At 40.2% G+C, this 22672-nt stretch overlaps 2 protein-coding genes across 7 annotated transcripts in view; one reads left to right on the forward strand and one right to left on the reverse strand.

Moving 5' to 3' along the window:
- Window positions 1-2221, forward strand: part of ZNHIT3 (zinc finger HIT-type containing 3) — a 29825-nt gene extending 27604 nt beyond the window's left edge. For all 6 annotated transcript variants that reach the window (XM_054008303.1, XM_054008300.1, XM_054008302.1 and 3 more), the window contains 2 exons: window positions 301-381; window positions 1003-2221. In XM_054008303.1, the coding sequence (XP_053864278.1) occupies window positions 301-381; window positions 1003-1193 (272 nt within the window). In that variant the 3' untranslated portion in view covers window positions 1194-2221. The remainder of the gene's footprint in view (window positions 1-300; window positions 382-1002) is intronic.
- MYO19 (myosin XIX) overlaps window positions 1597-22672 on the reverse strand; it is a 40061-nt gene continuing 18985 nt past the window's right edge. Inside the window, exons 7-26 of the mRNA XM_054008290.1 lie at window positions 21906-22038; window positions 21552-21621; window positions 21002-21104; window positions 20633-20729; window positions 19967-20043; window positions 18776-18866; window positions 16945-17116; window positions 15239-15312; window positions 15007-15128; window positions 12817-12930; window positions 12235-12411; window positions 11038-11184; window positions 10374-10481; window positions 9137-9207; window positions 7894-8000; window positions 5955-6124; window positions 4728-4857; window positions 4431-4516; window positions 3589-3897; window positions 1597-2643 (exon numbers count right to left, since the gene is read on the reverse strand). Coding sequence (XP_053864265.1) covers window positions 2515-2643; window positions 3589-3897; window positions 4431-4516; window positions 4728-4857; window positions 5955-6124; window positions 7894-8000; window positions 9137-9207; window positions 10374-10481; window positions 11038-11184; window positions 12235-12411; window positions 12817-12930; window positions 15007-15128; window positions 15239-15312; window positions 16945-17116; window positions 18776-18866; window positions 19967-20043; window positions 20633-20729; window positions 21002-21104; window positions 21552-21621; window positions 21906-22038 — 2487 coding nt within the window. The 3' untranslated portion in view covers window positions 1597-2514. The remainder of the gene's footprint in view (window positions 2644-3588; window positions 3898-4430; window positions 4517-4727; window positions 4858-5954; window positions 6125-7893; window positions 8001-9136; window positions 9208-10373; window positions 10482-11037; window positions 11185-12234; window positions 12412-12816; window positions 12931-15006; window positions 15129-15238; window positions 15313-16944; window positions 17117-18775; window positions 18867-19966; window positions 20044-20632; window positions 20730-21001; window positions 21105-21551; window positions 21622-21905; window positions 22039-22672) is intronic.

Consider the following 22672-nt stretch of genomic DNA (forward strand, 5'->3'; position numbering starts at 1 on the left):
GAAAGTGCCATGTGAGTGAATACCTATTCAGTGTTTCAGGTATTGCAACTGTGTTAGGTCTTTTCTAGAAGATCTCTACATTGAATGGTACTCTGAAGGTTACAGGAAAGTGGGATGAAGGGGTATTGTTCTAAGGAGTCTAGGTATTTCACATCTGAGGTTTTACCCTATTGCCAGGGGGTGATGCAAAGCATCTGAGTTCTAAATGGGGGGTAGTAGATAGAAACAGTTGTCTTGTTGCTGTGACTTTTTTGGACCTAACCTATTTTATCAGTTAAATCACATTTCTGTTTGCCTTAGGAAGCCATTGGTCTGTAGATGATATCCTGACAGAAGATGATGAGGTGGACAGAGTCCCGCTGCAGAAACTCAAACTCTTAGGTAACCTTTAAGATTAATCTGTGATGTCTGCTGTCAGAGCTGTCAGCAGTTCTGCTTCAGTCCCAACACCTAAGGATTCTCTTAAAAGCGAAGATCAGTGCTCAGTATTTAGTTCTTCAGGGGCATCTTTATTATGCCTTTGGGAGGATTGGTAAGGTGTATATGAAGTTGTTACTCTTTGTACAAAGAGTAACTTCCAGATAAACTAATGGGGAGTACCATAGCACAAGCACATACAAAAGAACAAAGACAAATAAGCAACACATTCTTTGACTCTAGACTTAGTGGGAGAGCCAAGCTTTGATCTGGCCTTATTCTCCAGTTGCAGGAAACCAGGTATTTACAAAAGTAGTGTCTGCTGAGGCTTGGGGTGTGTGTATGTATGTATGTTTAAGTCCTCTTAGACAACAGATAAGGGGAAAGGTTGGGCTTGGGTTTTTTTTTGGTTAAATATGTGTAAGTTTCCCTCCTACATATTAAGGTTTTCTGCTTTCCTCAAGCAGATGCAGCATTGGGTTGATTTAAAAAACAAAACCACACTTTCAAACTCATGATTAATCCCCACCTGTTAATTTCAAATGTGTCTCTCTTCCTCCTTTAATATTTATTTATTTTTAATAGGGGAGTCTAAAGAACTGAGAAACTTACTACTCAACCCCCATCTGCAGCAACTGCTGCTAACTGTAGATCAAGCCAAAGAAAAAGATTCCCTCATGAAAACATATATGCAAGAGCCATTATTTGTGGAGTTTGCAGACTGCTGCTTGAGAGTTGTTGAACCTCCAGAGAAAGAGAATTGTCTTCTGGACTGAGAGACGCTTTAGGAACAGAACTAATCATGAATTTTTCTAAAACTGGAACAAACATTTTATTACCATGTGCTTTGCTGAAACAGCCTCAGGTGTGTTTTCCTTCAGTAAAACATATTTAACTCCTGGATGTCAGCACTCTAATTCTCCCCTCCAGTGTTGTCATAGGGTAAGCTTTGTCACAGGTGGTTGAAGAGGAATATGTATGCATGTACTAGGTGTAATTGAAGGTTAGTGTTTTAGTGCGGTGACTTACTTTCTCTTAATACAGGTTCCATTGCCAACTATGGCTGTGCTAGGCATTGCTGCTGTCAAGTGTGTAAGGAAGGAAAAAGATTAGATTAAGTCCACTAGTGTTTAACTTTATCCTTTGAGCATTTGACAAATCTTGCTGAGTCCAGAGAGCTGCACAAGATATTTAAGTTTATTAAAATGTTATGTACATAAGATTAAGAAAAACAAACATACATTTCCGTGCCTCAGGTCAAGTAAGAGGAAAGGAGAACCATTTTTCTCTATCACTCTAATGGTTCTCATGCTAAGTACCACTTCTGCTCCTACACAATGTGTGAACCTAATGCCGGAGATGGATGTAACAGTGAGGGGCGCTGGAGCTTAGCAGCACCAAGAGGGTGGAACTTGTTATATGCTACAGCTGAGTTTGGACCAATACAATTTAAAAGCAGCATCTTAACTTTCTTCAGCTGGTCAGAAACATTGAGCCCAGTCTTACACTCCCACTTTTCCTGAGACAGGTGTGTCCAGCACTACCCTCCACCAATTCTTGCATTTTATTCATAAGCATTAGCAACCTGCTGAATTTTAGTGCTATCTGAGGTAAATGACTGTATGCTTGCCACCTGAGGGGAAAAAATGAGTAGTGTTCAGATTTCTTGAAAAACCTCACTGCTGCCTTCTTACTTTTCCCTGTATGGGGGAAATGCTAAAAGGATATTTTACATTAGATCGCAGAGCTAGTTGTTCAATTATTTCCCAAATATTTTAGTTCTATTAAAGGTTGTTTGATTTTGTTTGTAGTCCTACTGTAGTGTTTTCTTGGTATTAACACTTCCTCCATCACCTACAGGCGAAAGTAAGAAATCTGTGCTAATGCCCAATATACCTGTAACCTTATACTTACATATGCAACTATGGGGGAAGGGAAGTCAAGGCTCCAGGGTAGCAGCAGATATTTTTAAATTGATCTGTCTCATGCAGGAATATAGTGTAGATAGATTAAAACATTTAGAAGCAGCAGCTTGAAAGAAGTCCTTCCTTAAAGGAAAAAGTGCAATAAATATTTAAAGATGGCCAAAAGTCCACATTATGTAGTGAGCAGTTTTTTCCTATCTAGTAAGATTTGGTTGAATCCAGTGATCGTACAGGCTTGGTTATGTGGACTGATGTTCGCATGAGGCAGTGGAGACTTCTTACAGTGAAACTTGACAGAGCCCTAGGAAGAAAAATTAATTAGTTTTTAGTTGTGCTGGGGGGGAGGAGGGGAGGAAGAAATCAGCCACCCACTGAGCTCAATTTGCTACCAACAGTCACCAAACAGCACCTTGTTCCGTCAGTAGCCCACTGAAGTCAGACTACCTGCGGAGTGAGTAAATACAACTCACTGTAAGTGAGGGTGGTGAAATCTGTCTCTGACTTCAGGGAAATTACAGCAGAGAAGAATTTGTACAATAAGTCATTAAAACCAGCAAGGGTTACAATACTATATTTTTAAATAGGAGATTTTGGTTTTGAACACCAACGTGGAACCAGTGGCTGGAATTTAGGGCCCCTGTGTGCTGAGCACATTTATCACCTTACACAAGAGTTCCTTCATGCTTAGTGTCCTATGATGGTGTCTGAGTTTATTTCATGCTGAGAAACACGACCCAAAAAAAAAAAAAAAAAAAGCCTTTAAGTAAAGAGCAGTTTTTGGAGAAGCAAGTGTGGGGTTGACTATTTGGGGGTAATTTTACCTAATGGACTCTTTCCAAAATTTGATCTCTTCTGGAAACGAAGAAGTGGGAGAGGAGAGTGTTCAGTGTTGCCCTCCTCTGAATTCTCAAAAGCCCTGGTGTCGCAGATTCTTTAGCATCTGCTATATGCACATACTGAGCATTTTTCATCTCAGTCTCAAAATTCCTTTGACACTATATTAACCTTCAGTGTCCTGGTGGAGTGAACAAGTTATGTAAACAGCACAGATAATAAGTTAAATGACATGCCTAGGGTCATAGGAAGTCTGGCTGAGCCTTGGGCATCTGTGGGGTGAGGCTGTCTCTCACAAGCACAAGAGGCCCAAGTTTGGACAGTAAATCCCACTAGCTCTGCTATTATGCAATAACCAGAGCTCACTACATGTCAGGTCATACTGCTGAGTTTGAAGTGTTCGGTACATTACCTGTGGGAGTGCTCTAATGGAGGTGATACCACAACCAAACAGATCGCTCTCCACTTTGTAACCATTGTTCCGATGAAGTATTTTCAAGCAGGCCAGAAGGGATGAGTCTCTTCGAAATCCAACCACTGTAACAGGTGCAGTAGATAGAACTAGTCCAAGAGGCCAGAACTGGATTATTGCACTTAGAGGCCAAGTCTTTTCCAGTGGACTAGGTGACTGGTCTAAGAAAATGGTAGCACCAGGAACAGAGGAATGGAGTTTTTCTTCAGTGTAATCCAGCTCCTTTGCTGCTAGCGCATCCATCCTTGCCTTAGGGAAGGGAGACAATACAACATTCCTGAGAGACTGAAAAGGTGCAGATGTAGCTAGTTCAGAAGTAGCCTCCTATGCCCCTAAGTTATTAGACTCTTCCAAAAATAATATGGGTAATTCAACCAACAGGACAACATTCTGCAGAATTCAACAAGCCTAGGTGGCTGGTTAAAACACTAACTCCCCATTAAGTGAAGCTGAAGAGCAATTGAAGCGTTGATCCCACTGCCCTCAAATGGGACTAACTGCAGGACTGAACTCTGAATTCTTGCCTTTCCCCAATCCTTCAGCTTGAGGAAACTAACTCCGGTCCCAGGAGAGGAGGAGACTACAGAGAGCGGTTTTCTCCTTTCCCATTAAGAGAAACAGAGGAGGCATATTTATAGTAATGGGAAGGAATAAAACACCAAGTCACAGCACTGTATTTTAAAGTTTTCTTTATGGCTACTTGGAGGAGAAGAATATTTTTAAACGCATAAAAAGAAGCGGGCAATCAGACATGGACTCAGTGCAGTTAGTATGGTACTTACTTTCCATTTCCTCCAAACATGCTTTATAACAGTAGCAGCCCTGCGCATTCTTTGGAAATGTTTCTTTGCTAACCAGGAGCGAACAGCTGAAGATTTAACCAAAAGAGTCAACAATAAAGGAACTGGCATATAGAGGATCTCAAAGCATTTACCTATAACAAATCCAGTGGTATACATTTCCTAATTGTAAATGTTGTGCCAATGTTCAATTATAGTACCCAGACCCACTAAATATTTAACCCATCTGGAAAAGTTACTTTTGACATCAAAATCACACCAGTATCAGCTTTCACCTACCAGCTTGGATGATGGTAGCAGACCATCTCTGCTTGGATAGCTTCCTCTGCTTAAATCTTCTCCAGCAACACTGAATGCAAAATGCTTTCTCAGAGAGTACTGCTGCTCTTCTAGCTTCAAGTTGTTCTAGCTGCGTCAAGGAAAAATCTTGCCGTTAGTAGACTGCATATTCAGTTAGGAAAAAGCTGCGATTGGCCTCTCATTTTTCATTAATTTAGAACATGGATCCTTTGGAATTTTGCATGAACATGTTTTAGAAAAACTATTAAACAGTGGTGGGTTAACGTATCCATGGAGACATGAAAATACTTCAGTTTCTAGAACTGTAGATCATATTTTTAAAAGCCTAAGAAAAGACAGGCTTATTAGATAGAGCCCACTACTCCTAAAGTGAGGGGGAAGAGACCTAGGGGTGGGAAAGTGCCTAGAAGATAGATACTTTCTATCAAGGCCAATACAAGAAGCTGTTTTAAAGTGGTCTGCTTCGTTAGCTTAGGCCCAATTCAGCAAAGCATGTAGTTAAGTCCAGCTGCATGTTAAGCACATTGTGAACAGGTGATTTCACACTTAGGCCTGGTCTACACAGGGGGTGGGGTGGGGTGAATCAATCTAAGTTACACAACTTCAGCTACATGAATAACATCGCTGAAGTTGATGTAGTTAGATCTACTGACCATGGGGTCTTCACTGCGGTAAGTCAACGGCTGACGCTCCCCCATCGACTCCGCCTGCACCTCTCGCTCCAGTGGAGTACTGGAGTCGACAGGAGAGCGCTTGGTGATCGATTTAGTGCGTCTAGACTAGATGTGATAAATCAACCCCTGCTGGATTGATCGCTGCCTGTCAATCCAGTGGGTAATGTAGACAAGCCCATAGGAAAGAAATTAAATTTGTCACCCTGAAACTGAATATAATCTTTAGTGCACCTGTGACAAGCAACAGTAAATGAGTGAGCATAGAAACAGGTACAGTGGGGGTGAATGCCTCATGTCCTTTACCCAAAGGAGTTTTTAAAAAGACTAAATTCCTACTCCCGTTGGATTGTTTTCACCACGTACTAAAGTGTAAAAGGTTTTGGGGTTTTTCTGGAAATAATGTGAACAGGGTGCGAAATCCTGCTTCCACTGAAGTCAGCAGTTTTGTCGTTGTCTATAATGGAACTGGGCTGTGACCTGTATTGCAGAAGCACACTCTTGTTCTTCCAGGAGATGGATGTAACATGCTTACCATGGAATTAGTCATAAAGATTTTGGTTTTTCCGCAATACATGGAAGAGGAGTTTGATTTGGCCTCTGTTTGCTTAAGGGAAACAGCACTTTGTCCCACTGTCATTTTCTGAAGAAGATCATGGATGACAAAGTGTAACCCTTCATCATTATTTGCTGTTTGAGTCAAATCTGCAAAATACAAGATATTGAAGGGAGGGAAAGTCAAGCATCTAATTAAAGACTGGAAAATATAGTCTCACTATAAGTAAAGGGGGCACAATTATTGCCATGGTTAAAACCACCTATGTAGAAACAATCAGACAACAGATCCTATACAATCTAGAAAACAAAACCGAGAACAGGAGCAAGGGATTTAGACCCTCAATGACAATGTTCTGCAAAAAAGCAAAAGCACTGAGCAGGACTTCACCACAGTGCTTGAGACTGTAGTTTTGAAAGGGAAATATTTTGGAGATGCCTAAATAGGAGATGATTCTATCCATGAATGAGGGATTATTCTGGCCACTTTTGAGATAGAATGGACACAGTTCTAGTCACATTATTAGGAAATAGACAAAAAAAATAAAGAAAGGAGAGCAGAGTGAGCGGGAGAATGAGGGAAATTGGTTGCGAAAGGTTTCACAAGTTAATTTCTCTTTTGGAAGAAGTAAGACGAGGTTAGGCAATTCAGACTAGAATGACTACATCTCTCTTTCAGAGAGTATAAAATAGTGCTGCATGGCAATTCCGAATGTCAAATATAGGAACCTGGAAATCCCTGGATCTTTCTACCCCTAGCAATGCACGTGGTTCTATTTTTTCATTGTAATTCTTATTTCTCTTTAGGAGATGGAAAAAGCAATACATTTAGGCTGAATATTGAAGTTTTGCTTTTCTTGCCAACAGGAGAACACCTGGGGATGAGCAGTGTTTCCATTGGCCATCACTGGGAACCAATAGCCGTATTGCTTATTCCCACCAACAGGAAATAAAGTTTCCTCTTCTTCTGTTACCTACCACAATAAGCAGGGATAGCAGCTAGTCAGGAGAAGGCATTTCCCATGCCAGTGTCCAATAAATTTGTAATTGAGAGCCATAGTCAAAATATTTATCTGCCTGTACTGTACTGCATATAACTAACCAAAGCTAAGCAGTCAGCATTTTCCCAGATACAAATAGACTGAGCCAGTTTGGTCATCGGTGCACGAGGTTCTATGTTTCCTAGCTTACTGGGCCTCCTTTTCCACGTTAAAGTTAGATGTACGAACAAACTTATTAGATTAAGGTTAAAAAATGAATTAATATGGTGCATGTTGCAGTTGCTTTCCATGCCAAATTTAACAATGAATGAGCTGGTACCCTCTCCTAATAGCCCCTTTTTCAGGGATACATAGAATGTGCATTACCTTGTGAACAGGATTACTTTTTACAATGCATCCTCAATTGTTGCTTTGAAATACAGACGCGCACAGAGAAGTTTGCAAAAGAAGAAGGAGTATAATAGCAGCAGCAGAATCCAGTAAAGCTAGAGGCCAACTGTGTATTTGGCAACAGATACAAGAAAGAGAAAGGAACGTAAGCAAACAAAAATCAACTGAAAATTTTCCAGTTTACTTATCTAATGCAGCATATAAAAAAAATATTCACAAAAGAAAAAACAGGATCATTTGAAAACCATATTCTACTCCCAATAAGAATACAGAATACAGCCATCTGCACAAAGATAGAGGATTTGGCATGGAAGTCATTTTATTTAAACAGTTTTAAAAGCCTGCCTTAAATGCCAGATTGTATGGAAATTAACATTAGTGACTATAATGTAAAAATACTATGAAAGCTCAAAAACGGGGAACTTCCCCAAAACTGAATGTGTGATAATACAGTAGTGGTATTTGTTTGATGCAATATCAAGAAATTCTGTGCACTGCAGTGAGCTGAGTGAAACAAATAAAACCTACCTCTTTTCTTCTTAGCAGGAGAGAAACCATTTTCATCTGGCACTGTATTCGATGTACGTGATTTTCTCAGCACTTTATAACGCTCAATAAAACTTTGGAAGGAGACCCTGACAGCCAAAATGAAAATCAATCCTACATGAGTACCATTTACTGTATGGCTCAAATGCTTAAAAATTACCTTTTAATGGAAAAAAAAAAAACAAAAACACAAAACAAACCTAATTTTTGGTGTGGATTATTAAAGTAAAGATTGAGCAAGGTTCCATTGCACACAGATATAGACTTAGTTTTTGTTTAGGGAATTCTACACTACAACAGCAGCCATTCCACACCCTTGTTTAACAGGATTATTGCACTTTTAGCTGATTAAAAAAAAAAAACACACAGTTTTACTACTGGAGGCAAGCTATCACTGCCCAGAGAGATCATTGTGACTTACTGCGTCACAAAGCTATTCTGTGGTTTTAAATGTTGGCTCTTAAATACAGAACAATCCTGCAAAAGAATTGCTCAGATGGCTTTAAAAAAAACCACTGCTTCCATGAGAAAAATCCAGAGACCACATTCATGATAGCTAGTTTTCAAAAGTCTCCACCAAGAACTAGAGGATTTAGACATTAGCTAACTAAAATTAGTGGAAATTGTGTTGTTAAATCCCCGGTTGGTTCTCCAAATCTCAGAATACAAAATTCCTTACAAAGAACAGAATAATTAAGTGAATCTTTTCTGTGCCATTGACAGATTTCAAAATTGTCAAGCACAAGGTCTGACCTGATCCACTGGCAGCATAATGAACTGCTATACTGATGTGGGGGTGGAGAAATGGACATTTCAGCATTTAGGTGACATTTCTTGGGCCAACAGGTCACAGGGCTGTTGCCTTTCAGCATGGAGATTTTAAAAGGAAGGTGGGGAATTTGCATCTAAATTCCCAACACTGTTTTGAAATTCTTCACGAAGGTGTATTTGTCTAAATAAGCCATACAGCAGAATATGTAGGTTTCCTGCCAATTTACATTTGGCTACTCAGATAAGAGCTTATCTACCCATTCAATCTCTGTAGTAACAAGTAGTCAACAATTAATTTATAATATAAATATAGAGAGAGGGATGCAGTGGTCCCCTGGTCAAACTCTGTGGAAGCCAATGGAACTACACTAGACAAATCTGGCTTATGAAGTTTAAGGAGCTGTATTCTGAAGATAAAGTAAACATGAGAAACTTAAAATTCATTAGGACTTACCTAATAGGAAATCCAGCTGCACTGATGCTGATAGTTTCTACTATGCCACATGCTTCAAGCTGACTGAGAACCTATAGCAGGAATTAAAACACTAGTTCTGTTTGTACTGCTATTAAGCTTTACCAGGGTTTCTATCAATGCAAACTGCTTTTGATAACCTACGAGTTTTTCAAAGACTTGAGACTTTCTATTCAAAGAGTTTCTAAAAGCAATTAACATTCACCTGTTCAATCTCTCAAATCTGTTGATTCTTTGAAAGATAGCAAAGTTATGGCGCTCATCTCCTACTTACTACAGTGGCAGTTTAGCCTAAGTACTATAGGGTGAGTGTGTGTTAAAACAAATGATACATTACATCGGACTCTGTTGAGCAGAGGTAGACAGGACTGTCCTGTCCCAGACAGTTTGCCAGAGGTCTTGAGGCTCAATTTCGCTAGGTGTCTGATTTCCACCCCCTCACACATTCAGCTCATTCACTAGTGGCAGAAGTTTCTTTACTTTGTGAAGTAGGTGGTTTTGCTCCAACCCCAAGCAATTTTACCTGCAATTTGTACTGAGGATTTGCCAGTTACGTGCCTCATCACACTTAAAGTGGCAGGAAATTTATCCTGAATTTTCAAACTGGATTCTTGTTCTTTTATTGACATTTAGAAACATCAAGATAGATCCTTTGTAGATATAAGGATCAACACCGCTCCATTCAACAGAGCTTTTGATTTTACACCAGCTGAGAATCTCCAAGTTTAGCTACAATTGCTCTGCTCCCAAGGAACCTCCCACTCAGCATGCATGTCAGCTGTTCTCATCAGAGCTGGCAAACCTCCCTGTATAGAAACTAGCAGAGATTTAATAAAAGGTGTGTATTATAAAATAGACTGTGCCATTAAGATGGGTTTTGACTCAGAGCTAGGTTTAGTGAGCTCCAAGCCCCCCACACCACTAAATCCAAACTTGTACTGAACAGCATCTTTTAAGAGAAACTGATGTTTCACATACACAGTATTTATCAATGAAGCTGCAGTGAAAAGAGCCTCACTGAAGATTCACCCTAGTTTGGAGAGGTTTAAGCATCATCTACCCTACCTCTGGTAAGTTCCCTCTTCTCAAATGAAACTTTCAAGATATTTGCTAAAAAAAAGTGCTTTACATCCCATATCATACAGAGCCTGATGCAAAGCTCAGTATGAAACCAATTAAAAGACATGGACTCCATGAGGAAAATTCTTCGTAGAGTTACCTCTTCTTTTTTAAAAGTCATGGCCTTGCAATCCGCATTAGGCTTGATGCATCTGATGTAATGAGGTGTAGTGCTATGCAAGATCTGCATCAGACGTTCAAGTGAACCCTATAGAAACAAACACAGCAATTATTAATGACCATGCCGTATTGAGGCCCTTTTGTTTTTCCAGAGTAGTTTGGCTAATCAATACTTATTTTTTAAAAAATCCTGATGTTTATTCAGGGTAGCGTTTACAGGCCCACAAGAGCAGAATTGCTTAATTTCAGCATAATAGGACAGCTAGAACAAATTATCAGTGTTCCATTTAAAGATAGCTTCGGACACTTTTATTCTGGGAGTAACTCAATGTTCATAAGTGTGCTGGATTGATTGCTCTATGCCTGGGGTTGTAGCAAGTCTGGAGAGGGAGGTATTGGTTTGACATGCGGCCACAAGTTATGGGTTAAAAAGCACAAAGGAAGTACAACAGACTCCAACTACTACTTGTTTAAATACAGAGGCTCCCTACTGAACAGTGGAGTTTTTCAGTTTTATACCCGTGTATCAAACATTTGGTACAGAGTCAGGAAATAAATGGATGGATTTTACCATCAAGTTACTTGAAGACAGCAGCAGCAATCAGGCAGAAGGATATAGCATCAGACACTCAAACAGGACAAACCTTGAACTTGGAGACCACTGTAACAACTGCTGCTCTGTTCTGGGTTTTGGTATCATTTTGGCTCTTTTCTGTCATGGGAAAGAACTTCTGAAGCAAGCAGTCTTGGGAATTCTTCAGAAGCTGGAGTAACTCCAGTGGAACTGGGTCCTATATAGGCAAATACATGTCACTAGGATTTGGTGGAGTTACTTGGAGGCACCCTTAAAGATGTAACTAAATATTCATCACATTTGGAGTCAGTGAGGTTAGTAAATAAGTTGTATCAGAATTTTATTACCCAATAAAAGCAATAGTTTAGAGACCATTTCAGATCTGACCACATGTATTTAATATGAATTCACAAATATAGGAAAATGCTTGAGAGTTAGATCTACCACCATATTTAGTAAAAATTGTGTCTGTTACTAGCATTTTCTTATGGAGGGATGGCACAATGAGAAGATTAAGGCACTCATGCAGTTTAGTTTTAGTTAAGCCGCCCTCGGGCTAGTTAACTAACGGTAGGGCAGTCCTCATAATGGACATTAGAGCTTTCCTATGCTTAATAAGAGAGGATATTCACTGCATCACATGATACCATTTCTTAAAGTTCCTTGCAAAAAAGTGACTTGCTGTATCAGAATGTCATAATATAAAATAGATTCCAATGTTCACAGATCACTTCATTAACTTCCTGGTAGGCATAGTGCAGAAAGACGCTAAGTTTTAAGTTTCTATGTGATATTGGTAAATGGCCAAAGGTAAGTCCATGCTGCTGTTTCCCTGATCACAATGAAGTTTAAAGTCTGAATTTAATATTCATAATTAAATGCCACAAAGACAGTTCTGGAGGCTGAAGTCCTCTATTCACACAATATGCAATAGCAGTGCACACGCCTCTACACTGCCCCAGCAAGATGACCAAACCCTGGAGAGAACATCTTCAGGGGCGAGAGGTTGTGGAGTTTGCCTGGCTCCCTTAATCCTTGGGCCTCTGAGCCTGCTACCAAAGGTGCTACCTGTGCTGGTGATTGTTCACAAGGCACTGGATTGAGATGATCAACCCCTTTGACATGTCATCTACTAGTAGTGGACACATGCACTGTGTTAACAGCAATTAAAGACTAGTTTAAGGAGGCTTTTGATTTTTAGGCTAGCTTCTTTCATAAGCCATGTGCTTATTTTATAGTTTATTTTTTAAAATACATACATACATACCCTGTTTTTCTCCACCATGCCTTCCACCTGGTAACAGACTTTGCCAGCATAATGGGAAACAACAAAGTTAGGCTTCTTACTAAACTTGTCCCGGCTTATACACCGGTTATTAGACAAAGAGTTCTCAATGCGGGTTTGGAATTGGCTGACGTTAGAGGATCTGTTCAGACGACACTCCTGTGTAATGAAAACAAAGTAAAATTGTAGCATGTCCTATTTGAAATAGGACAACTTTACCTGCACAGCAATTAAAATCTTTCAGACATTAGTATACTTAGACCTGAAGGCATTTTATTTGTCTATGTTCCATTTGGTATTCCAAGTCCTTTAATGTTCAAGTACTTTAAAAGAGTGACACAGTCATGGGGGTTCCATGTTTGACATCAATGGAGTGCATTTACACGGGATTCCCCACATCCCTCCCCCAGTCTTGCAGGGTAAGAACCACCCCTATAGCATTATGGAAACAGTTGGCTCTTTTGCCTTTAAGTAAATCTACTCTCTTTGGTCATTTTGGGAGACAGCTGAGGAAAGGAAGAAAAGCAGGCTAGACAGTATTCTCGGTTCAGCTCTTAAACTTACCTCATTCAGCAAAGAAAAGATGCTGACAGGGCTTCCTTCTATCAGATCTAGACAGCTCTGGTTATCCTGGTAGTTTATGAAAGACCATTCTAGACCTTCTGCTGCGTATTCTTCCTAATACAAGAGAAATGTGTAGAATGTCCTTGATCCTCAGGGCACCAGTATTTCACAGTATACTTAGTGAAGTATTTCACTTAGGGCTTTTGTCACTGGACATACAGTCCTTACATGTTGGCTTTTTAAAGAAAAAGTCAGTTCATATCCTTAAACATCACCACTTGTAGCAGATCGGTCATAGTTTTCAGAACTACAAGTCTTCTGAAGTTCCTTCTCACATAAGAGGTCTAAAACCTTTGGCTAAGTAGCATCAGATCTCCACAGGGCCATCTGCAGGCTGTATGTGGAATTGTGCAGTTCTTCATAAAACTGCAGAGATGCTTTACAGAGTGATCACACAAGGTGAAAGCCAAGTTGTGACTCAGACACCCCTTCGGATTTCCCTTAAAGGGAAAGAGCATCCCTTTAGGGCAGAATTTAGCCCTAAGCAAGAGCTCAACATGCATCCGCTAACAGTATTGTGTTGAAAACTAAATTAGATCCAAAAGGAAAGGGAAAATGACTGCATTGCAGTTAATTACATTGATTTTTTTTTTTTTTTTTTTTTTTTTTTTTTTAAGTACTGTAGTTGTGCTGGACAGAGTTCAGCATTCTTGCAGAACAAACGGCCAAGTGAGAAAGCAGAACAAGTTCTCATTTTTGTTAACTTTAAAAATTTGTGGCAAGTCAAACTTGCTTAGGCAGACTCACTAATGGAATACAAACTGTTTGGCATGCAGCCATGTCAAGAAGGGGAAGTCAAGCAGCGACTTGCAGCTGGCATAAAATGGCTATTATGATTTTGTTTCAATTGGAAGAGGGAAAGTCATTTGCGCAAAACCTAGTTTCCATCGGTACTGATTGTTAACCCCGTGTGTGCTGGCATGTTGTACACAGTTACCCTCGGAGAGCAGTTTAAGAAAAAGTCAGTGGAACACACAAGCGCACAAGTGAATTTCTGGATAACGTACACTCGGGGCCTGTTTTGCACTACTATGCTGTCTGCAATGTATAATTTTCTTATCTCCTCACTGCCACAAATACTAGCTAGCCTTGTACCCTTCAGCTCAGTTGAAAGGGCAAAAAGTATAATGGGGATATAGGAATAATAATGGGTTAGAATGTAACTCAACAAGTCTATTACAGTAGCAGCCACAAGCCCCAGTGAGGGTTGGGCCCCATGGTGCTAGATACTGTACAAACTTCGCAAATTTAAACAGTTACATTCTGAAGGTTTATAGGTCTGAAATTTAGATTCCGATGCATCAAGATCTAATTAGCAATGAGTTTGTTTCTTACTTGTGACCTAGCCAGTGGTTGCAACAGCTTAGCAAAGTATTTTCCTAAATGTTTGTAGGGTTCTAAATTAACTCAAGCCCTTCTTTTCTAGTGGTTGAAATGCAGAGTGGGAAATACTTCTTGTCTTTTGCCAGGGCTATTTCCCACTAAGAAGAACCCAGGGCAGACAAGAAGTGTTCTATTTCGATTGAAGGGACAAGGGAATGTCAACTTGGTTTATGAGGTAGTACTACCAGGGCAGAGGGCCCACCCAAAGCATCATTTAAGCCCTTATTACAGGGCCCTGCAGGAGCTCTCTGCAGGGGATGAATTTTGGCCCACAAGACCATTCCAGAGTCTCGTGTAAGACAGAGCCATGCATTAAACGCCTTTGTTCCCAACAGGAAAGCTGTGCTGCGGTTGCAATTTCGGAGGACTGTTCAGACTCCGCACACCTTAAGAGATGCCCAACAAATTCAGTGGCACCAATATGCCCCTTTGATGAGCTCTGGACATTTCAGCAATTCACAATGTCACTGGAACCCTGGTGACAGCTTTTAAAGTGTGTATCCATGAACATATTTCCTCTACAGATGTTCCCCCTCTCTGCAAGGGCCCAATACTACAATCCTTGGTCAAGTAAGTAATCCCCAATTATTTCTGTGACAGAGTAAAAGTTGCATAATCAGGCCATAAAACAGAGTTTTAGGTTTAAAAAAAAAAAAAAAAAGTCTTTGTAATTAGGAATTTAACAGTGTAGTAACATAGGAATAAATACAATGGCTTTGTGTTAGACATCTTGTAGAGGGACAGTACCTGTTGTGCCTTCAGATAGTGTGCTACAAAGTGCTGCTGTAGTTTCTCATTGGCATAGTTAATACAAAGCTGTTCCAAGTTGTTTTCAGGAAAAGATTCAAAACCATAAACGTCCAACAAACCTAGAGAAATATGGGGAAATATTTATTTTCTATCAGATCTAGTGTGTTTGGGTCTATAGAAGATTTACTGTACTTTCTACTCTTAAATTAAAAGGGACTAGAAACTATACCTATAAAGTTGGTCCACACAAGAGAATCTGCATAGATGCTTCCGTTTATCACTGAAACCAGCCAGTCAAATAATCTGTAAATAACAGAACCCTGATTAGCTGGAAAGATTTACACTTATCTTGTAAATATTCAGTTGATTTATGTTTTCCAGTGATTTTTTCTGACTCCTACTGTTACTGCCAATACCACAATATTTTATAGTTTCACATTTCACCTTCGCAGCTAAAGTAATTTTTATTAAGTCAGAGGTATGCCATGAATGTTTGAATAAAAGTTAAGAGACCTCCTGAAACAAATGAAGAGCCCGTACACCCCTGCCACTAATTCACTTAATTGTGTCTCATGAGTTTTGAAGAGCAGAGGACTAGACTGTAACATGTGAGCACAAGGTCAAGACCCTATTCTACAGGGTTTGTTCCCTTTACTCCCACCAAACTTCATGAGACTAGAGGGAGTTTAGTGGATTCATACACGTATTTAGGCATTGCTCTGCTCAACATTGTAATGATTAATTGACTTAGGAGTCTAAGGCCCTTTTGAAAATGGCATCTAAAAAAAAAACCCATGGACCTAAACCCTTAATTCAGTTAAGGACACAGGGCCTTATTCTGCCTTACTTTACATCACATATTGTCTCACTCAAATCAAAAGGGAAGTCAGAGTGTGAAGGCAGAATTTGATCTTGAGTTTCTTCAAGAAACTTTTCTTTAAACATGGTATAGGTGATTTTAAAATATCTTCGACTGCAGTAGCACCAGCAATGCAGCCCCACTGTGCTAGGAGCTGCACAAATACAAGACCACTTCCCCCCAAAAAGCTTACAATCAAGGCCCTAGTCATACAATGAGGTATGCGTTAAGCCCCTTATCTATGCAAAACTTATTGTAGGATCCGAGTCTCAAGAAGGGGGGGGGGGGGGGGAGAAGGAGGGAAGAGAGAATACACACATTTGTTTCTATAATGTTTATAAGAAGGCAGAAGCACATAGGGCTGTCATGGAAGTGGATGAGAAGAAAAAAAAATTTCACAGCACTGACCCATGTATTCAAACTATTTTACCTTGGATATATAATTCTGCATTTAAACAATGACATTGTTTAATTATTGCACGAGTCAATATCATTCCTGCTTTCAAAACATCATGAGTCAAATAACTACAGTGAGGAGCAGTGGCTCAGGGATTCCTAAGCTTTTTCAGAATAGAAGCCATGTTTTAAATGCATTTAAATCCCATTAGTGATTGCACAGACCACTTCTCCTCCCCATTTGTAATTGCATAACATCCATGTAAGCAATTGCTGTATTTGCAAGAGAGGGGAAGAGCAGTTGTCTTAATGCAATTTCACAGATGAAACTGAGGAAGCCAGTGCAATGAAACAAGAGTTTGTAAAGTGCTGGCATATTGTTTTAATTTCTCTTTTAATATATAAATAAAAATATAAATATATATAAAGCTATTAGCAAGCTAAAAAAAAAATCCTCAAATGTTCAAACATGTAGAAGATAAAACGTAACTGATTAGAAATGTTCTTAAACAGACATCACATGGCAAGCTTTCCAAGGACAAATACATGTAGATAGGCTGCAGATGAATAAGGAATAAGTAGAAATGACTGACTAGGATAAAACTCTGTTGGTCACGTTGACACTTTAGCTAAACCTTGTATATAGACACAGTCACGGCAGCATTGCTGATGGAACTTACTTAGCATAGAGAACTTTAGCCAGGCAATCCCTTCTAGTTTCACATTCTGATCTGGAGCATGGCTTCTTGAAGACTTGTTGCTGTTTTCCAGCAGTTATCGTTCGAATTCTTAGTGTTTCCAGCAGCTCCTCTACAGATACTTTTAGCAAGTTTGCAGTGGTCTTCACAAAACCTTGTTCAAAACAGCCAAGAAAGTATCATAGGACTATAACCTGTTTCTTAAAAATCTAAGCACCTCCCAGAAGTTTAATCTAGATTAAAAGTGGCCTTTGGATAGCCTACACTGAAGCTTCTAACTTCATGGAATATGCTCTTTTACTTTTAAGACAGAATTTTGTAAGACTGGCCTCTAATTTTGAATACCCACTAATTTTACCCACGTTGCAGGTGCTCAACAATGCCGGTTTAAAAACCCACACACCTCTTGGGCTATGTCTACACCGCAATGAAAGCCCAGAGTTAGAAGAACTCAAGTTAGCAGACCCTGGGTTTGTTAACTTAGGGCTTGAACATCTACACTCATTTTTAACCCCAGGTTAGGAATTGTTGAACCCTGAGTCCCAACTTGGAGCTCCAGCATCTATCACTGCATGATGTGGGCCCACGGTCCAATCACTCATATTCCAGACTTCCTAATGCCCACCCAAAATGTGGCTGCTCTAGCCTTTTGTTCATGGTGCAGTGTGGGAAAGCTTGACTGTCCACCAAACATGACTGTCCAGAGGACAAAGGCAACTGGCCCATGGGATTGTGGGACACTTGGTGGACTCCCAGAGCATGAGTCCAGTAGTGCTGCATCTACACTGCAAAGCAACAGGGCTTGAACCCCAAGGGGTCTCAGGACCCTGGCTTAGCACAATCTGTGTGTAGACAGAACGGGGGCTAGGCTTGAACCCGAGTTTGAAACCTGGGCTTAAAATGCAGTGTCTAAAACTGGCCACCCAAAATTAGACCATCTCTCAAGATATACCCTTGTCTGTTTATTTTGTCATCTCACATAAGCCCCAGCATGCACTGCCCAAAGAGGTCTCTAAATCCACGAAGGGTAGTACACAAACAATTATTGCTAGTAAAAGAGGAGATGTATCTGGCATAGTTAGAGAACTTAACCCTGTCATAGCAGGAGTCAAGATTTCCTTGTGCAATGTATGCAGAAAATTTAAACTACTTAAGACCGTGCTAACTCAAAAAAGCAGCTGAAGTGTACTAGAAATTATTGCACCCAAATTAAAGCCATTGGAGTTTGTCAGAATTTGTGAAACAGAAATATGAAGCCTTCCTGATTAGGCCACTGTCAGTTCCATGGAAAACTGGGGCTATTTAAATTTTAGGTCATAGAGATCTTCTACAGATAGAAGGAAAGAAGCTCAATATATGTTCTCCCTAAGGTATATAAAAGGCTGCAATCTGACAGACTGGCTCAGATTGGAATCTCAAAATGGAATTACAACCTGAATATTTAAGCACATAAATATAAAACCTCCAGTCTAGGTCTCTCGGTCTCTGGGGGCCATGTGGTGTAAGTATATGACTAGGAACAAGGATGATGATTCTGCCAACAACTCACTCTGTGCAAATCACTCAGTTCCCCTGATCTCTTACAGGGGTGGGACGATTACATTAGTGTTTGTGCAGCATTCTCATGTTTTATAAAAAACAGATGAAAGGAAGAGGATACAATTAAGTGACAATTCCAGTCATTCCTCTCTCCACTTTGGCCTCCTAATGAAAGGAAGAGTACAGTATATGAGATTATGTACTTTGGACATCAGGTCTTTCTGGTGCCTAATAGGAAAGCAAACACTAAAGCTATGTATGTTTGGGGCCTCACCTTTGGCATTATCTTCTGGTTCACAAGGCTGGGATTCATCCACTGAATCAGAGAACTGAACGTTACCAAGGTGTAGAAGTCCTGCTAATATCTGCAACGTAAACAGGCATTTGAACTCTGGAGTTCAGATTCACCTATCATTGTTAAAGGCATCTGGGTTCCAAATACCCCAGATGAACAGGACAGCAGCTGAAACATTTGTGCAAATATGCAAACCAGAAATTTGAAAGAAGCTGCTTATATTTTTAAAGCCACTAAATTTAATTCCTGATCCTGCACTATTCAAGTAAATTTAAGTAAATGAAAATTCTACCATTTACTTCGCTGAGAGCAGAACTGAGCCCTTAGAAGTTAAAACGTTTACACGTTAGATAGTATAACCTAACCACAGGTGCTACACTAAAGAACTACTGTTAGTTTAACATCTGTCTACAAAATTACACTGAACAAATGGAGTCAACTGCTGAAATGAAGAATTAGAAGCACATCCTCCCCATTATCCTGCCACCCTGCTCTGCTGCTAGCAAGGGCTCTAAATGCAGCGGAACAGATGCCAAGAGTGGGCAGGATCCTCCAAAAGATCTTGGGGAATGCCAGAGAGCTATTTTCCCCACCCGCAGACAGAAACGTAGAAGTTGTGTGGACTACTGCAACAATAGCCAAACAGGTTCCACAGTCTTGGGGAGGCAGAATAGGATTCTCAGGGTAGGTCTACACTTACCCGGTAGTTCGGCGGCGAGCGATCAAACTTCTGGGTTCGACTTATCGCGTCTTGTCTGGACACGATAAGTCGAACCCGGAAGTGCTACCCGTCGACTGCGGTACTCCAGCTAGACGAGAGGAGTACCGTGGAGTCGACGGGGGAGCCTGCCTGCCGCGCGTGGACCGAGGTAAATTCGAACTAAGGTACTTCAAACTTCAGCTACGTTATTCACGTAGCTGAAGTTGCGTACCTTAGTTCGAATTAGGGGGTTAGTGTAGACCTGGCCTCACTCAGGCTTAGGATTTGCTGCTAACAAGTAAAACCCTGCAGTCCTTACTCCTGGGATCTTTGCCTGAGAAATCAGTAGGAGATTTGCCCGGTAAGGAAAGGACTGCAGGATTTGGTACAAGACTGATCACACATCAAACAACCATATGCAAACCAGATCCTTAAGTTTCAAAGATGAGTTTACAGTGTTTTTATCTGACCTTAAAAATATTGTTCTGTGTGGAGCTGTCAATGCCCAGGTGAAACATTGCCTCTCTGGTCACCTCAAAGCAGTCCTCTGGAAAGCCAAAACAGGTGTTATTAAAAAAAACCCAACACAAATAAGCCACCCAACACCACTCTCATCCCTTCAAAAGGGCAGTGTACACAGGACAGCTGAAATTTTCAAAGGAGCCTAAGGTGGTTGGGCACCCCTTTGAAAGTACCAGCTGCAAGCACAAGAACATCTGCTTTGCCAAACCAAAGGAGCAGAAGTCATACTATTAGTTATACTACTGTCACTGAGTGACTTAATATTGAGTACAATATCAAGCCTTTGTGGGCCCTAGAGATTAGGTAGCAAGTTCTTGAAGCAGCCAGAGATCACACAAGGTTTGTAAACTTAGCCTCAGAGAGATGCAGAGGCCCTGGATCAGGACTTGCTATTCTAGGCCAAGTACAAATTCTTAACAGTACAAAGTGAAATCCGAACAGAGTCAAAGTCAGGCAGGCAGCTTTGTGAAAATGGAACATAAATCCAATGTACCAGAGCCATAAGTCTCAAGTGATTTTTCTTCCTTAAGACTATACTCCCACGGGCCATTAATATTTTACATGCAACAGTTTAACCATTTGTAACAGTCTCAGTTGTCAACTTTAAATGTTACCTTCCAGTGTTGTTTCAGAATTTGGCAGCCAGAAGAAACTGGCACCCTCAGGCAGGTTCCACTCCAGTCTTTCATCCTTCGTGGCACCTTTTGTGATCTTGCAACAAAAACAGAAGAGACTACTGAATCCTAATGTTGTATGAAACAACATAAATGGCAGAGTGATGATTAGCAAACTGGGAACATACTTAATGCGATGATAACACAAGATCCAGAAAACTGAATTAAACCATGAGTAAAACAAAAACAAAAAACAAAAAACTGAACTGTTCTAAACACTAGGAAGTTGCAATAGATCTTCTGCCAGATCTCATGGTTCTATCACTAATGTACTTTAGAAATACCTAGATAAATTAATCTAGCACAAACCTGATAAAAAATATGGAAGTTCCTTTCACATGGGGCCTGATAAGCAACTCTGGTTTTCTCCAATAGAAATGTTTGGATGGAAGCACTAGTCAGATGTTGTGATCTAGAGAAAGAACAAACATGCTAGTATATGCCCTTCAAAACAGAAGTCCTAGGCACAGCCTGTTGTCACGGTATGCAAGGTACCCCTAAACTTTTAATACTGTTTTAAGCTTCTGGTGTCTTTACTTTATGAAAGACACTATGATAGAGTTAAATTGATTAGCCATGCAAGTGCAGAGTAGTCCATTGGTACAGTCTTCTGGACTGAAAAGCTATCTTGCAAGATAGATGTCCTTTAAGTGTTGACAATGTATTAGGTAAATCCAGGAAACATTAATTCATCCCAATATACCAAGGTACGTTACAAAAAACACTCCAGTCCATGTTCTGTGGAAGACTCGAGACACACGTTTGCAAGAAGAGAAAGTTGTGAAGGTAAAAACACCGAGACCCAACCAAAACAAACCCACCACCACACAGTTTGAGCATTTTACATAACAATTAATACCTGTTTAACTGAAGCTGGATATATTTTCCAAAACGGCTACTGTTGTTATTCCGAAGAGTACATGCATTTCCTGTGAAGTTACCAGGAGTGGGGACACACAAAGCATAATTATTCTCCAATAATGGGGAAAACAAAACAAAAAACACAGAGCTCGTTTTATTTTCCTCTTTTAGGGACACACAAATATATAGGATGATTTGCATGCTGCTTGAGTATTTCAGAGGTGATTTTTTAAAAAGAGGAATAATGGGGGATAGTGTAGGTTTGTACAAACAAACAAACAAACCCCACACACTTACAATGTAGTCATGGTTTTGTTTTCCCATAAGTTTGACATTAAAAAAAGGTCTTTACCAAAAGCTTCCATAACGGGGTTGGAGTCCAGCACTCTCTTCTCTATCCTCTCCACTGTTTCATTGCCTTTAGGAGACGTAGATGATGCAGCAACAGTAGCATAAAATTTCATAAGACATCGGGAAGTCCAAGTCTAAAAAGAGAATCTTGACAATAGGCCTTTGTCTGCTCTCACATTACTAATTAGATGCAAGTCTGACAAGAGCTTTGGCTATTGGAAAAATAACATTGTGCAGCTAGTGATTGTGTTGAGGAAAGTGATTTTTTTCAAATTTATGGCACAAGCTTGAGGGCCTGGCTGGACTAGGTTCTTGTAAGAAAAATGAAGGTACAGCTATTCTGAAGCATAGCCAGAGTTGACAGCTATTCTGTTAAGCAAAGCTGTATGTGAACTATAGCTGTCTTAAGTGCTTTGCTGAGCAGGGATGGACTGCTGAATCAGGGTCAGAGTTAGAACTCCTCAAATCTTGTGGGTGTTTTGACATGTGGGGCTTACGCTAAATCATATCTAGTCCTAGCAAAGGGCCAGACTCCGCTATCCTTACCTTGATTTCAACAGGAATTTTACTCTATCAAGAACTACAAATATGGTCCAGAACGCAGTTTGACAGAGCATGGCCCGTTTGAATTGAACCAGAGTGCATTCCCCTCCCCATCTCCTCCCCCACACTATAACGGCTTACGGTTGCCTGCTGTATTCTGTACCAATTGCATTTATGTTTCTCTCTTCCTTCTTCAAATTAGAAGAAATGCTGAAAATGCTTTGT

Source organism: Malaclemys terrapin, chromosome 18 (assembly GCF_027887155.1).
Source record: "Malaclemys terrapin pileata isolate rMalTer1 chromosome 18, rMalTer1.hap1, whole genome shotgun sequence".
NCBI lineage: Eukaryota > Metazoa > Chordata > Testudines > Emydidae > Malaclemys > Malaclemys terrapin.